A 14,771-nucleotide genomic window follows, 5' to 3' on the forward strand; every position below is an offset into this window, starting at 1 on the left:
CAGGATTTGTCCACTCTGGCCCTTGCAACAACATCTTTGGCTGCCTGGAGGACGAGTACTTCGAGCAGTGCCTGTGCTCGCGGGACTGCGGCTACGACGGCGAGCCCGTGTGTGGCTCTGATGGCCACATCTACCCCAACCACTGCCAGATGGAGGTGGCATCTTGCAGGAACAACACCAGGATAGAGCAGATGCCCATGTCTCATTGTGCTGCCTGTAGGTTTCATTTACTTCCCTTTTCTGTCGTGGTTCGGCTGCAGGATGTTACAGATCTTCATTCGAGCAAGTTAATATTCCATACATGTGGTAGGGAAAGGAGGAGAATCCTGAACTTGCTCCTTGTTATTTTGCTGTTCATAATACAGCTGATTAAGGGATAAGGGCAGCTGCTTTTCAGCTTGAAATAACTGGTTTTCTGTTCTCATGAATACATGTTTTGCCAGTCAGAATGAATTGAAGAGAAAATTAGTGATACTGTTTGAACTGAAGTGAATACTCCTGGATAAAAATTAAATCCATGAAATGTAACATGCTTTGGAGATTCTGCATGGACTTTCAAGGTGTGTAGTGTATCAGGAAACTGATTATGCCACCTCTGGAAATACAAACCTTTTCTAGAGATGCATTATTAATGAATTACGTGACAAATGAGTTTATTTTTCTTTGTATTTGCAGCCAAGAACTTACCAGAAGAAAGGGAGACACACTCCCACACAGCTGAGCAGCTCAGTGTTCCCCAGACTCCAGCAGGTAATGCAATACTTTTGCATTTATCCAAAGGCTTTCTTAAGTAAGGTTAAAGTTTGTCCCATCTCTGTATTAAGTACACGTGGCTCTCAAGCACATTTTAAGTAAAGATGCTGGATTTCTCCATCTTATAGAAAAGACAGAATATTCAGAAATCAGAAAAAAGATAAAGAGGTCAAAGAAACTGAGGATGAGAGGTATTCAGTAGCAGACAGCTCTCCTAGTCCTTTTCCTTTCAGGAAATCATGCAGGAATCCTGCTCAGCCCAGCACCTGCAGGATTCAGATAATTGTTTGTAGGAGTGGACAACCGACCCTCCTCTTTTCTCAGCCTTGCTGTGTTTGAACAACACACTCTCTGTGATCTTTTCTTCCACTACTAAGCTGGAAAGATCCCATTAAAAGCCAGGCTGATGTAATGTGCTCCAACAAACAACTGAGCAGGACGTGACAACAGCCCAAACCACTGCAAAGACTCAAATCCAGGTGGATTAACTTTGTCCCTGCAGTTCTGTGCAAAAATAGAGCTGGCAGTCTTGGTTCTCTCAGAACTGCTGTTTGGAATAAAGAGCCTTAGTGAACAAAAATGTTAAGGTCAGTGGATGGAGTAGCCAGGAATTTGGCTGCTCATTTTATTTGGTGCTTATGTTCATGCACTTTTTTCCAAGACTTGTGTCGAACTTGCTCATGGCTCACGATAAATCTCACCAAGAAGCAGTGGAGAGTCAATAGAATAGCTTGTTTCATGCTGTTTCTAGTAAATAAACTGGTCTAGATTTTTCCTGGCTGCTTTCCACTCATTAATTTTCCCCTGGCCTCCAACTCTCACAACAAATTGGTAAAACCAGATTAATTCTTCAGGAGAATAATTCAGTTCAGGAGCTCTGTGGCTCCTCATGTCCTCCTTGTGCACCAGAGTCAGACTAACACATCTCCAGCATGAGTGGAGATCCTGTTCTGTCCTTTCTGGATAGAAGCTGATGGACAGTTTTCTTATTAAGGTGCAAAAACATGGTGAATATTCCATTATGACATTTTCTAATGGTCATTCAGTCTTAGTGTTTCATGTCTCTACTACTTTCCTCCCCCTTTCTTTTTTTCCTGGAGTTATTGTGAATATATCTGTATCTGTATCTTGTTGCCTTTTATTCTATACACATGCCATGTGCTCAGCATGGGGAATTTGCAATCTGAACCCTTTCAAGCAGCATTCCCAAACTGTTTCATTTGGGCACTGCTGGAATGTGAGGCCATACTAAGGTCTGCAAAAATGGGGCTGCCATTACATAATTTTCAAATTAAAAGTTGATATTATTACCTGGGGGAAAAAACAGATGGAACTTGATGGTAACCCACAATCCAAAAAATGTTAAGAACAAGAGTTTCTGAAATAATCTGCACTGAAGTCAAAGGAAAATCCCTCTGGTGTTTTGTGTTCTGAATTGACAGAAACAGTGCTGGCTCAGAAGGAGAAAAAGGGGAAAATCTGATTATTTTGTGTGGCACTGTAATGCAGATTTTAGAGGGACAAACTTGAGTGCCATAAGGATGTTTGAGCTCTTGGAGCTAGCTTTGTCCTGGGATCTGGGAGTGCCCAAATTCCCAGCAGGAGGATGCTGAGCTGGGAGCAGCCATGGCAGAGTGAGCATTCAGGAATCAAACTGACTAAATCCTGCACCAGGAAAAGGGCCCAGCATGTGATTTTCATTAATCCTCTGGGCTCCTCTCAGGTCAAGCACACGGGACATGAATCAAAGAGCAGCAGATGAATGAGCCCCTCCTCAGGCAGGCTCTCCTGGGCTCGGTGCTGCTGGAGCATGTGATGGGCTTAAGTCGGCTCAGGTGCTCCAGCAAGGGCTCTGCTGAGCCATGCCTAAATCTGGGACTTCCTAAAAGGATGCAAAACTCCAGGAGCCAAATCGAGCGTAGGGCAGGTTGGTGTGAAACCAACTGGGTGTGTTAATCTGCAGGAAATGCTGGGTTCTCAGAGAGGCACGTGGTGTTTGTGTTGTCTGGAAGCCTCCTGTGTTTGCCATGAGACTGGTGCAGCTCAGTTGGGCTGATGGATGCTTTAATTGAGGTCTTGTCCGTGTTACCCAGCAGTGGGAACAAGCAGCTGCCTCCCAGCCATCAGTGGGAATTGCAGGATGTGTTGGGACTCCCTCTGGCACACACAGACCCACAGTGAAGTTCCACACACGCCAGTGGGTTTGCTGGAATAAATTCCAGCTGTTCAAGATGAGTAATTGAATATAGATGGCCCTGAAAGGTCAGGATGCAGCGCTGTTGCTGTTGTCAGAACATTTTAAAATGCCTTCTCAAAGTCTGCAGAGACTTTGAGAGGCAGAATGGCTGAGGTTTGACCTTAAAACTTTTTTTTTTTAACAGATGGGTGGGATCCTCTTTGCATCTGTAGATCCTCTGATTGCCAGGGAAGTTTGCAGGGTGACAGGACTCAGCTGAAATAACTCCTGTGTGAATCCCCTTCCTCAGCTGTTCCTTCTCAGGTGAATTACTGAGTCTCAAAAGGGTGGAACAGGATTGTGATGAGTGGACCCAGCTCTGGGTGTGCTCGTGTGCCTTCACAGCCTGCTGCAATATTTCTTTGGATAGAAAACCCTGGAGCAGGAGCTGAGTTACTAACTGGGATCTCACTGAATTTCTGATTGTGACTTTCCTGAGATCTTTGTCACTTCTTAACCACAAGGATCTGGGTGATTTCAGAGCCTGTGGGATCCCCAGTAGCTCTGACAGTGTCTCTGTGATTAAGTGGTGCTTTGATTGCTTCCACAGACCACTAACTCTATTCTGAAACTGCCTAAATCTCTGCCAAAAGGCACTCAAGGCACAGAACTGATGTTGGAGGGCAGTATGTTACCTTCTCAGTGCTGTGATTCTGCATGGATTTGGTGGAAAGAAAACATCTAAGTGTGTGGGGCAGCAGTGCTGGGGTATCAGTGCTGCTGTGAGCAGGAAGCCCCCCAGGCTCAGCTCTTGGCCCCTGCCTCTCCCCACAGCCATGTCCTTTGCAGTTTGGCTCCAACAATCAGAAAGGGCCGATGGCTGGAACTGGAAGAAAGTTCTAGGTGGAATTGTGACACTTCTGTTTGGTGGTGGTGTTTTGTTTGTGGGGTTTGGTTTGTTTTTTTCATTAAATGCCTAGCCCTAACCCACACCAGCTCCCATCAGGAACACCAGCCTGAGCTCTGCTTCCAGGTGGAGTCATCCCCAAAATTCCCTGGCTGTCATCCCCGCAGGGCTGCAGCTCTTTCAGGGTTGATTAAACTGGCACAGGGCCGTTTTTCCTCTCCCCCCATCACTGCTCAGCAAACATTGGCCTCGGCACAAACATTTGGGGCTGGGGGAGTGGTTTGTGTGCAGCAGGAAACGCCGGCCTGTGCTCTTTGCTTGGGCTCCAGCGCTGAATTCCTGGGAAGAGTCAGGCCTGTGATGTTCATCCCAGCCCTGGTGGACAGCAATCACCCATTCATAGAAGGAGCTCATGGTCTGGCAGGTTCTCACAGGGAGGAGGCCAAGAAGGAGTGAACAGAGCCTCACTCCCCTGCCCAGAGCTGGGAGGATGTGGGAGGCAACAGGGAAGATCCTTCAGATATTTTATTCCTAGAGAACAAACATTTTCAAAGGCCTTGATGAGTGTTCTCTTTAAATAAAGCCAGCTTTGGGCGGGCGGGGGACTTTTCCTCCCTGCAATAATTCTGCCTCAGTGCTTGCTTTGCTTTGGATTAGAGCACTGTACACACAGAGCAAACAGGAAGGATGGACAGCTGAGCTGGCTCGAGGAGCACTTTAGGAAACACAGATCTGCTGCTGTTCCTAGAAGTTTTATCTTGCAGTTCTGCCCTCTGGACAGGGAGCACAGAGGCACAGCCTGGTGTGAGTGGGGTATGTGCTGTGAGAGGGACCTGACAGTGTCAGCACAGACTGCAGGGAGTGGGAAATGGAGAAATTCCTACTTCTGCCTGTGCTGGGTCTGTCCCTACAGAAAGTGATGGAAATTTCAGTGCTGTGTGTCTGTGCTGGGGCAGAGGTACCTCAGCTCCTCATTCAGGCTGGAGTCAATGGCTCTGCTCTGGGTTCCTGGCCTCAAAACCTTCACACTTGGGCTGAAAAGAAAGTTGGCTGCCTCCACTGCTCAGTCACTGAATGAGCTGTTCCCTCAGGGTCTCCCTCCAGTTTTGTCACCTGTTTAATGAAATGATGCACAGCTGAGGGCACACAGGACATGTCCCCATGCAGATGGGGCTCACCTTACCTGAGGTGCCTGGTCAGAGGAGAGATTTTCAGGGTGCAGAGTGAATCCCCTGTGCCATCTGCCCTCTCCATGACACTTTTGTCTTGCTGTGTGCAGCTCTCAGGCTGATGGGTTTGAACTTCAGCACCTCAGTTAATTCCATGGTGGAAAAGGAGACTTGGAGATTTTTTCAAACTGCATTGCCCTTTGCCTCCCTTTATTTCCCTTTCTTCCCTTGTTTTCTCCTTCTTTCCCCCCCTTGTTTTCTCCTTCTTTCCCCCCTTGTTTTCTCCTTCTTTCCCCCCTTGTTTTCTCCTTCTTTCCCCCCTTGTTTTCTCCTTCTTTCCCCCCTTGTTTCTTCTTCTTCACCCCCTTATTTCTTCTTCTTCCTTGCCTTGTTTTCTCATTTCCCCTCCCTGTTTCCTCCTTCTTTCCCACCCTTATTTACCTTCTTCCTTTGTTTCCCCTTTTCCTTTTTGTTTCCTCCTTTACCCCACTCTTTGTTCCCCCACTTTCCTTTCACTTTATTCCAGTTTCTCAGACTGGGAAATGAAAACTCTGCTTTTGCAGCAGCTTCTCCCTTTCCCTGTGAACCCCAGCAGGCAGGTGCAGATGTGCTGACACCTGCAGCCTCCTTCCCTGGTGTCCCTGACTAAATCCCTTCCTCCTGCTGCCCTGCCCTGCTGCGTGGCCATGCAGCTCCTGCAGCTCTGCTTCCTCCAGCAGCCGAGGAGGAGCCCCCCCTGCACACAGACCTGTCCTACTACTCCTACGAGTACGACCCCGACGCCTTCGCCGTGGAGGGCGACGTGTTCGAGGTGGTGGCAGAGCTGGGCACGGCCAGCACCTTCAGGGAAGGGGACAGCAGCCAGGCCGAGGTCACCCCGGCAGAATGGTGAGTCCACAGTGGGGCAGGGGGCTCTGAGCCAGCCTCTGGTGTCCTTGTGCTGGTCAGCTCCCCAAAAAGGGGTCAGCGGGAATGGGGTGTAGCTGTAAAAGGCTCTGGGACCTCAGTGGTTTCATCCCCAGGGGAATGGAGTGATCTGTCACTTGGGGTGTTCAGCTGGAGCAGAGGAGCCCAGGGGAGGTTCATCAATCTCGTGAAGGGGGAAGAGGAATGGACACAGATTTTGCTTTGGGGTGACAGCTCCTGGAGCCCAGGGAGGGCTGGAGCTGTGCCAGGCCTTGGCATGGAGCTCAGGGGAAGGTTCTTCCCCCCGAGGGTGCTGGCACTGCCCAGGCTCCCCAGGGAATGGTCCCGGCCCCGAGGCTGCCAGAGCTGCAGGAGCGTTTGGACAGCGCTCTCAGGGCTGCTCAGGGTGGGGCTGTTGGGGGGTCTGGGCAGGGACAGGGGCTGGATTTGATCCCTGGGGGTCCCTCCCAGCTCTGTGACCTTCTCAGCTTTTCCCTGCCCAGGCTCAGCAATGTCACACAAAGAGGCATCACAGCAAGGTGACTTTTCTTCCTTGTGTTCTCTTTCCCACAGAAATACATAATTTAAATAAAGAGAAGAGGCTCAGAATCAACTCCTGTATGAGTTTGTTCCTCCAGACGACCTGCTGCAGAACAGAATCTGAATGATGACTACTTCCTGATGCCCTCAGAACTGTAGGCTTTGCTGCCCCACGGGGCAGATTTGGAGCTCTAAGGGGGACACTCAGCGTTATTTTTCTGTCCATTTTCCTGCCTTCTTGTGCATCCTCTTTGGAGCCCTTCCAGTGATGAGAGACCAATATGCTGTGCCCTCTAGGTGAGAAAAATAGGGGCTGGAATTCAAACCTATAGAGCATTTCCAAGTGTTTTCTCTGCTATCAGGATATTCTGCAAATGCCATTTCCTAGCTACACTTAGAAGCTAAGTCCAGGCCTTGTGCTTAGCTGAACTGCTGTTTGAGGAAAGATGGCTGAGAAGTTTTTTGCTCAAATTATAATAATAAAAATCAGTGTGTTTTGCCAATTGTGACATAGCAAGAGGCTACTCATCTTCCCCGGCCCATCAGTCTGCACCCATGAGAGAAACACTTCCCTGTGGCTCCACAGTTCAGGGAAGCTCTTGGGAGGTACATTTTACCTGAGAAAACTGAAATCCAGTGCCAGGGCTGAAAGGCTTCATGTCTGCTGCTGTCTGCAAGCCTCAGGTGGGCGTTTGCAGCCTCAGCAGAGGCAGGGATGAGGTGGGGGAGCCCTCTTTGTGTTGCACTACGTGCTGACAGGGGCTGCTTGCAGCCTTCTCAGCCCCTTTCTCCTCAAAGCCTGGCCTGAAAATGAACCTGGCCCAGGCACAGCCCTTTTAAATGTTTGCCTGACTTCACCAACCCCTTTTATTTCGCTCCCACTGGCATCCAGCACAGCATGTTCTGGCCCTGGTATTCCCTGGCCAGGCCCTGGCTCTGCTGGCCAGTACCAATCCCTGGTGTCACAGGCTGGACTCCCTCGGTCTGACCTGCCCCAAGCAACGTGGCAAAACTTAAAAAGAAAAGCTTTGTGTTTCCAAAAGTGCAGGAGCCAAGATTTCTGAGTTTCCCTTCCTGCCTGGAGCAGCATTGTTCTCTTTGGAGGAGTTACATGCAATTGCCTCTTGCAAAATAGTGTTAATATTTTATCTTCCCGCTTCTATTGTTACCAGGACCCAGAGCAGGGTGGAAACTCCTTTTGAGGGTGTTTATTGGTGAATGGAAACAGAAAAAAAAAAAAAAAGCCCAGCTCCATTCATTTTTAAGGCTTGTTTACACAGGAACCATGACAAGAATATATCCCAGTATAGACATTCCATTCCAGAAGAAAGGCAAGTTAATTTCAGAAAAATGTCCACATGGGGACAACCAGGAGGTATCCCAGAGCTTGGGCATGTGTAGTTTCCAGTTCTTTTTGTCTGGGGCCAGACATTTGCAGAATGCAGTTGACATGATGAAGGTCTGGGTCTTGAAGTTCCCAGGAATTTCTGAGCTGCCTCGTTGGCAGCTTTGTCAGCCTCCCCTCGTGGCTGCCCCCAGGATCCTGCTGGGATGAGGGTCCTGCCCCACATCTGGGGTGTGCAGGGACAGATCCTGCCCTCACCCTGGCAGCTGCATTCCTGCCTGGCAGGTAAATAAATGCCTTTAAACTAAATTCCACCTCCTGCAAGCAACTGTCCTGGCAGGCACTGGCTATTGTGTACACACACAGGACTGAGTCAATATTTATCCCTGGGTGAATAACAGGCCTAGTGTCAGCTGCAACAAGATTCCTTTTTTCTTTTTTCTTTTTTTTTTTCCCTTTTCTAAAACTGAAAACTGCACAATACAATCCCTGCTGTTTGCTGGTTCAGGCTGCAGCTGTTTGGTGGATGCAAAGCTGTTGGGAGGATGAGGCATTTGGTCACCCTGGTGATGTCTGTGACTGGCTTCATCCAGGAGATGGGATCTGTGTTCTGGATGCCTCAGTCCCTTCCTGGTTTTCCTTTCTTGCTCTCTCTCACCTATTGTACTCCCAGTGAATGTTTCTGGAGAGATACTTGAAGTAATTTTAAATTGCTTGGTCCTCTCACAGATCCTTGGGCACTCAGACCTCCCCCTGGGGATGGAGGAGGTGAGGCTGAGGAGTTCCAGCCAAGAATTAAACCTGGCTTTCTTCACTTTCCTCAGGCTGTGGGACATGTAATGTCCTAATTCCAGATGCAGACATCCCCCTGTTGCTGCCAGGTAAATAATTCCTGCTGGTGGTGCCAGCCCATCAATCAGGGCCTTGTCTGAGGGATCTCTGTGCCAGTGCTTGAGGCAGAGGAGTCTGTCTTCTGTTTTACAATTCAAAGTAAAGCCAGAGAGCCCTGGACCCTCAGAAGGCAAAGGCAAAGCAGTCTTAATGTCCTCAGAGGCAGACAGAGCAGGGCAGTGTGTGGGAGGGCATCTGACAGGATTTCTGGATCCTGACTTCACCCCCAGCCTTGGCACTTCCAGCCCCTCTGCTCTTGGCAGCCTCTGCCTCCTCCTGCTCTTGCTACACCAAACCAGCTCCAGCTAAAAAGAAAAAAGGTGCTTTTATTTAAGGAATTTATCAAAGAACCTGCAGTTCCACCACTGTGGTTGCCTTTTCCCCTGATCAAAGGGATAAAGGAGAAGGTCTCTGCTCTCTTCTCCACCCCAGCTGAAGTTCCAGAGCTTTCCCCTGTCCCCCATTTGCTGCTCATGTTTCTTGTAACCATTATTCATTCTTATCTAGGGAAAAAAAAAAAATCATAGCTTGTTTTTCTTCCATTCTTCAACATCCTGCTTTTGGAATACAGAAACTGGAGGACTGGATCCCTGAGCAGCAGTGGACACAGCACAGCTGAACAGACTCAAAGCCATTCACAGGCTTAGGCCCAGCTCTGCTCAGTCTCCCTCCTGTCCCTGAGAGCACAAGGACACCTCAGGCTCCCACTTTGTGCACCTCAGCCAGGCAATTTAGAGAGAAAGATTGGTTTTATTGTTTTTTCCACCAAGGAAAAGACCAGCTGGGTGCTGGAAAGCCAAAGCCAGCAAGGCCAGGAGCTGCTGCTGCTGCCTTGGGCTGCTTTTGGCTTAGAGACTTTGCCTCCCTCTGTCAGAGAGATGTTTCTCCTTTCCTTTTCCTGATGGTCCCTCACTGCAAAAGGAGAAAAGTGCCAGTGGGTTTGTAAGACACAGAAATCTCTTCTTCCATCGAGTTCTGTGACTGAATAGCTGCAGCAGTGCTAGTTATCAGTGATTGATGCTTGCAATCCTTCCAAGGAAATTAATATTTATATATTTGTAACTGTACATTATGCAGAGTAATCATTACCATGGTATTTATTTTAAAGCAATAGTTCCCCTTGTTCTTTCTTGTCCTGTGTTTTGGTCTTGCCTCTTCCCCTCCTTCTTAATCAGCCTCAGTAGAAAGCAAATACCAGAAGAATGTTCAGCTTGCTTGAAGAACATCCCCAACACACCAGCACTTGCTTTGCTCACACTGACTGTTGACATTTAATGCACAATAACCTGATTTTCATTATTGTGAATAGAGCAACTATTTAGAAAACCTCTACCAGCCTGGCTTTGGCTTTGGCTTTGGGTTTTTTTTCATCCCTACTGTTTCTGACTGAGTGCCCAGCACCCAGAGCCCAGCTTTGTGTTTTCCCCCCTTTTTGCCTTTTGCCCCCACAGGTACACACAAACAGCTCTCTGACCGGTTGTTGGTTTGTTCACACACATCTTAGCAAGTCTGAGTCCAGAAAAGTGTTTGTTTTAGATTCTGATAAATATTTTATTAAAAACTGATTTTAAGACAATCCTCTCTGCCTCTTATTCATGCTTTATGTTGTCATGCCTGTGCTGGGAACACTAAAGAATTAAGAAGCTCTAAAGAGGTTTATTGCTCATTTTCTACCTGGCTGCTGACAGAGCTGTGCCCCAGTTGTGTCGGAGAGATGAGCAGGCTGCATTTTGTCAGATTTGCAGCAGGTTCCAACAAACAACAAACCTGAGCACCTCTTTGATCAGAGCCAGCTTTTGGCTGTGGGTGACATTACATGAAGGAAGTGTGGAGTACCAGAGGCTTTTCTCCTTTCTTACTTTATTTCCCTTCACGAGACATCATTTTTTTACAAAATCCATTAACAAAACCTTTGCCTCAAAGAAATGATGGATGCCAAGGGTGATTTGCAAAAACAGGGATGAGTGAAGGGGATTTTTACACCTTTTACCAACAGTGAGCTGACATTCCTGAGGGGATGTTTACAAATCAAACCAAGAATGTTTTTGCTACACAAACCAGTACTCTGCACTCCTTTGGCAGACTGGTTTAGTTAATATTTTGAAACATTTAGAATTTGGTTTTGCGATGATGGGTCTTTTTCAGTTTTAGGGGAAAGGAATATGCATTTAAGGGCAGTGAGGAATCCAGGAGCAGGACTAGCAGGCAGAGAGCAGCCAGATTAGGATGGATGTGTCCAGCACTCAGCATCTTGTCTGAGCAAAGAATCCCACAGCCTGGGTCTATTCATCCTTATCTGTGCAGACAGGGGAAAGCACTTGGCTCCTGAGAAACTCTGTTCTGGGTGAAACTTGTGGAATTCCAGTGTTGAATTCATCCTATCCCCACTGTGTGCGTGATGAGCGTCCTGGGAGCAGGAGCTGGGCTGGAGGCTCACACCAGAGAATGCTTGGAACGGGGCAGCGTTTCCTTGGAGGTCTTCAGGGACGTGGTGGTTTTTTTGCTGCCCCTGAAGACTCTTCTCCTCACCTTCTCCCGGAAATCCTCCGACACATAGTAGTAGATGAAGGGGTCAGCGCAGCTGTTGAAGGTGCTGAGGGCCAGGCTGACCATGTAGCTGAGGTACAGCCGGCCGTGCAGCCTGGAGCAGGGGCTGGAGTAGTGAAGGAGCAGGAGGACGTTGCTGGGGGCATAGAAAACCACGAGGGAGACGAGCACAAGCACCGTGAGCTTGGCGGCGTGGCAGTAGCGGCCGCCGCGGCGCAGGAGGACGCGCAGCACCGCACCCGAGCTCAGCGCCAGCAGCAGCAGCGGCAGCAGGAAGGCGCAGGAGATCAGCGCCACGAAGTAATGAAAGTAGAAGCCGTCGTCCTCGTGCCGGGGCAGGACGTCGTGGCACAGCGTGAGGCCTGCCCCGAGCAGGGGGTAGGACTGCTGCTGCAGGCTCAGGGGCAGCGTCAGGGCCGCGGCGCAGAGCCAGACCGCGGCGCAGGTGCCGGCGGCCAGGCCGGGCGTGCGGAAAGCGCGGGAGGAGAAGGGGTGAGCCACGGCCAGGTAGCGATCCACGCTGATGCAGGCGAGCAGCAGCACGGAGCAGTACATGTTGCCGTAGAAGAGAGCTGTAGTGAGGCGGCACAGCCCTTCCCCGAAGGGCCAGTGGTTGCCCAGGAAATAGTAGGAGATCTTGAAGGGCAGCACGGAGACGAGCAGCAGGTCGGCGGCGGCCAGGTTCATCAGGAAGACGGTGGAGGCCAGGCGCTCGGCCCTGGTGGCCAGCACCCAGAGGGCCAGCGCGTTGGCCGGCAGCCCCAGCAGGAACGCCAGGCTGTAGAGGCAGGGGATGAGGCGCACGGTGACGGCGCTGCCCAGCTGGGCGCGGGTGGCCGCAGGGACCAGCAGGTAGGTGACATTGTTCACCGTGGCCTGGTCCCCCGGGATGGCTCGGGGACACGGGGTGACCTCTGGTGTGCTGGCCTGCTCGCTGGTGCTGTTCTGAGAGTAATCTGTGAGGAAGGCAGCCTGTTACTCACTCAGCCTGCTCCTCACTCAGACTGTTCCTCACTCAGCCTGTTCCTCACTCAGACTGTTCCTCACTCAGACTGTTCCTCACTCAGCCTGTTCCTTACTCAGACTGTTCCTCACTCAGCCTGTTCCTCACTCAGACTGTTCCTTACTCAGACTGTTCCTCATTCAGCCTGTTCCTCACTCAGACTGTTCCTCACTCAGCCTGTTCCTCATTCAGCCTGTTCCTCACTCAGCCTGTTCCTCACTCACCCTGTTCCTCATTCAGCCTGTTCCTCACTCACCCTGTTCCTCACTCAGACTGTTACTCACTCAGCCTGTTCCTCACTCAGCCTGTTCCTTACTCAGCCTGTTCCTCACTCACCCTGTTCCTCACTCACCCTGTTCCTCATTCAGCCTGTTCCTCACTCAGCCTGTTCCTCACTCAGACTGTTCCTCACTCAGCCTGTTCCTCACTCAGCCTGTTCCTCACTCAGCCTGTTCCTCACCAAGCTGCAGACTCTGTGGAGGCTGCGCACACAACTCACCCCAAAGGCTGCTCTTTGTCTTTTCTCTTGGGGTCTCTACAGGAATGTTCTGGAAAGGCTGTTGAGTGGCAGGCAGGAAAAGCTGGCTGGCAGAGTTAGGTGTGCAGGAGCCACCCTCAGCCACCTTTCTGAGAACATCCCTGATTCCTTTGCCCTGTGGTTTCCCCCAGCTCACAATGGACTGTGATGCTCTACAGCCATCAGCAGGCCTGGGAATCCAGAGAGAAATTCCCATGTACAGCCATGAACAGACCTGGGAATCCAGAGAGAAATTCCCATGTACAGCCATGAAAAGACCTGGAGATCCAGAGAGAAATTCCCATTGCAGCCATGAACAGGCCTGGGGATCCAGAGAGAAATTCCCATTACAGCCATGAACAGACCTGGGAATCCAGAGAATAAATCTTCTGCCAGGCTTTCACAGCAATCCAAAGTTCTGGAGCCACTCCAGTGTAAAGCTGTGGCTCTGGGTGTATAATTAGCTAGATATTTCACTTTTGAGTCCTTTCTGGTTTACTGCTCCTCTATTTTTCCTTTCTCTTTCTAGTTTCTTCCACCCCAGCTTCTTTCCCTGCTGTATCACCTCTGTCAACCTCCCGCTTCAACAAGAGCCCACACGAAGCTCTATCGAGGCATCCTCCCATGTGAACCCATTAAAAAATGAGTTTCCAGGGATCGTACAGAGGTCCAAACCCCCAGCACTTTAACAAGCAGCACTCACCATCATAGTCCGAGGCCAGGCAGAGTCCCCAGAGGGCACAGCAGAGCAGGAGCTGCCTGCTCCCAAGGGTCCCCATGGCAGGGCAGGCTCTGTGCACAGCCCGGAGCTGTGTGGCAGCAGCAGCAGCAGGGACCCTGCTTACGCATTTCCTCCTGCTGTCCTCAGCTCTCGGAAGGAACGGGCAGGATGAGGGGATGGAGGGGCTGGCACCACAGGAGCTCAGGCTGGACACCCCCAGCGTCAGAGTGGGACTGGGAGGGGCCCCAAGTGTTTTAGGGCTGCACTACATCCTCAGTGAGATGATGGCTCAAGTGACTCATCTGGGTCTCCTTCCTGCTCTGGAATATTCCTGGAAATAACAAATGTGGTTGGGTTTGGTGCAGTCTGCACATAAACAGAACCCATGCACCTCTGCCTGTGGGAATGCTGAGCATCCTCCCACTGCAGAGACCTGAGTGGCTCTGTGGGTGAGCTGAGGTCTTTTCCTAAAGCCTGAGTCACGACATTTGCTGGTACTACAAACAGGGAGATATCCCAGGCACCAGAGCTGCACACCACACAGATCTCCCAGTGGTTCCAGGGGGTTCCTGCAGACTCGTGTTCTGGCAATGGAAGGGTTTTAGTGTCAGCCTTGCAGCCTCCAGATCAGGCTGGGCCCTTCAGAGTTCCTTTTTATTCCCTTTTATTCCTGCTTCTCCTTCCTGGCTAAACAACACCAAGCTGCTGCACCTTTTACTGCAGAGGATGGTTAAAAGTCCTCTGGGTTGGAGCTCTTTGCACTGGAGAGCAGCAGCAGGAGCACCATGAGACACCAAGGGCGAGTGGCAGAGAGAGGGAGATGCTTTTCTTCCACTGATAAACCTCTGGGACAGGGAGAGCAGCCCCACGCAGCAGGAAAGGAAAGGGGCCTGCAAAGGGCACGCAGGAAGTCCCTGCTGCTGGGGAGATAATGGGGAGCTCCAGCCCCACAAAAAGCTGCTTTTTCCCAGAGCTGAGCGGTTCCACCCTGCACAATCCCCACTCTGCCTGGGAGAAGAACTCAGAGCAGCACGTGGAGCTGCTGGTTGTGCCCAGGGAACTCAGATGCTGTGACAGGGACTGGCAGAGGTTCACTGAGCCTTCAGCTCCTTTGCTGCCGGGTCCCCCCTGCTCCAACCCCCAGAGCAGGTCCCTTCTGTGCTCTGCTCTGCACAGCAGCTCTGGGAAGCTCCTAAATCCTCTCCCATCTCCGGGGTCAGAGCCCCAGAGTGGCCCTGGCCACCACGTGCATGGGCCAGTGGGACAGGAGGTGATGGCTGGGAGGGTGCTGGGCTT

At 50.5% G+C, this 14,771-nt stretch overlaps 3 protein-coding genes across 3 annotated transcripts in view; 2 read left to right on the top strand and 1 right to left on the bottom strand.

Moving 5' to 3' along the window:
- CPAMD8 (C3 and PZP like alpha-2-macroglobulin domain containing 8) overlaps positions 1-6,563 on the top strand; it is a 50,236-nt gene extending 43,673 nt beyond the window's left edge. The window contains exons 40-43 of the mRNA XM_077788729.1: positions 4-216; positions 676-750; positions 5,698-5,893; positions 6,485-6,563. Coding sequence (XP_077644855.1) covers positions 4-216; positions 676-750; positions 5,698-5,893; position 6,485 — 485 coding nt within the window. The 3' untranslated portion in view covers positions 6,486-6,563. The remainder of the gene's footprint in view (positions 1-3; positions 217-675; positions 751-5,697; positions 5,894-6,484) is intronic.
- Positions 1-14,771, top strand: part of MED26 (mediator complex subunit 26) — a 205,820-nt gene that overhangs the window by 127,185 nt on the left and 63,864 nt on the right. The gene's annotated exons all lie outside the window — the stretch shown is intronic.
- Positions 11,121-13,711, bottom strand: F2RL3 (F2R like thrombin or trypsin receptor 3). Its single transcript, XM_031507169.2, has 2 exons — positions 13,458-13,711; positions 11,121-12,190 (listed from the first exon to the last, which is right to left on the bottom strand). The coding sequence occupies exons 1-2, from the start codon at positions 13,531-13,533 to the stop codon at positions 11,121-11,123; spliced, it is 1,146 nt and encodes a 381-aa protein (XP_031363029.2). The 5' UTR covers positions 13,534-13,711.

The sequence above is a fragment of the Lonchura striata genome, chromosome 28 (genome assembly GCF_046129695.1).
Source record: "Lonchura striata isolate bLonStr1 chromosome 28, bLonStr1.mat, whole genome shotgun sequence".
Classification (NCBI taxonomy): domain Eukaryota; kingdom Metazoa; phylum Chordata; class Aves; order Passeriformes; family Estrildidae; genus Lonchura; species Lonchura striata.

What these genes read in the sequence shown, in the direction of transcription:
- F2RL3 (XM_031507169.2), bottom strand. Translation starts at nt 13,533, where the DNA reads ATGGGGACCCTTGGGAGCAGGCAGCTCCTGCTCTGCTGTGCCCTCTGG. An exon ending in CCTGGCCTCGGACTATGATG is followed by an intron (nt 12,191 to 13,457) that starts GTGAGTGCTGCT and finishes CCTTCCTCACAG; the next exon opens with ATTACTCTCAGAACAGCACC.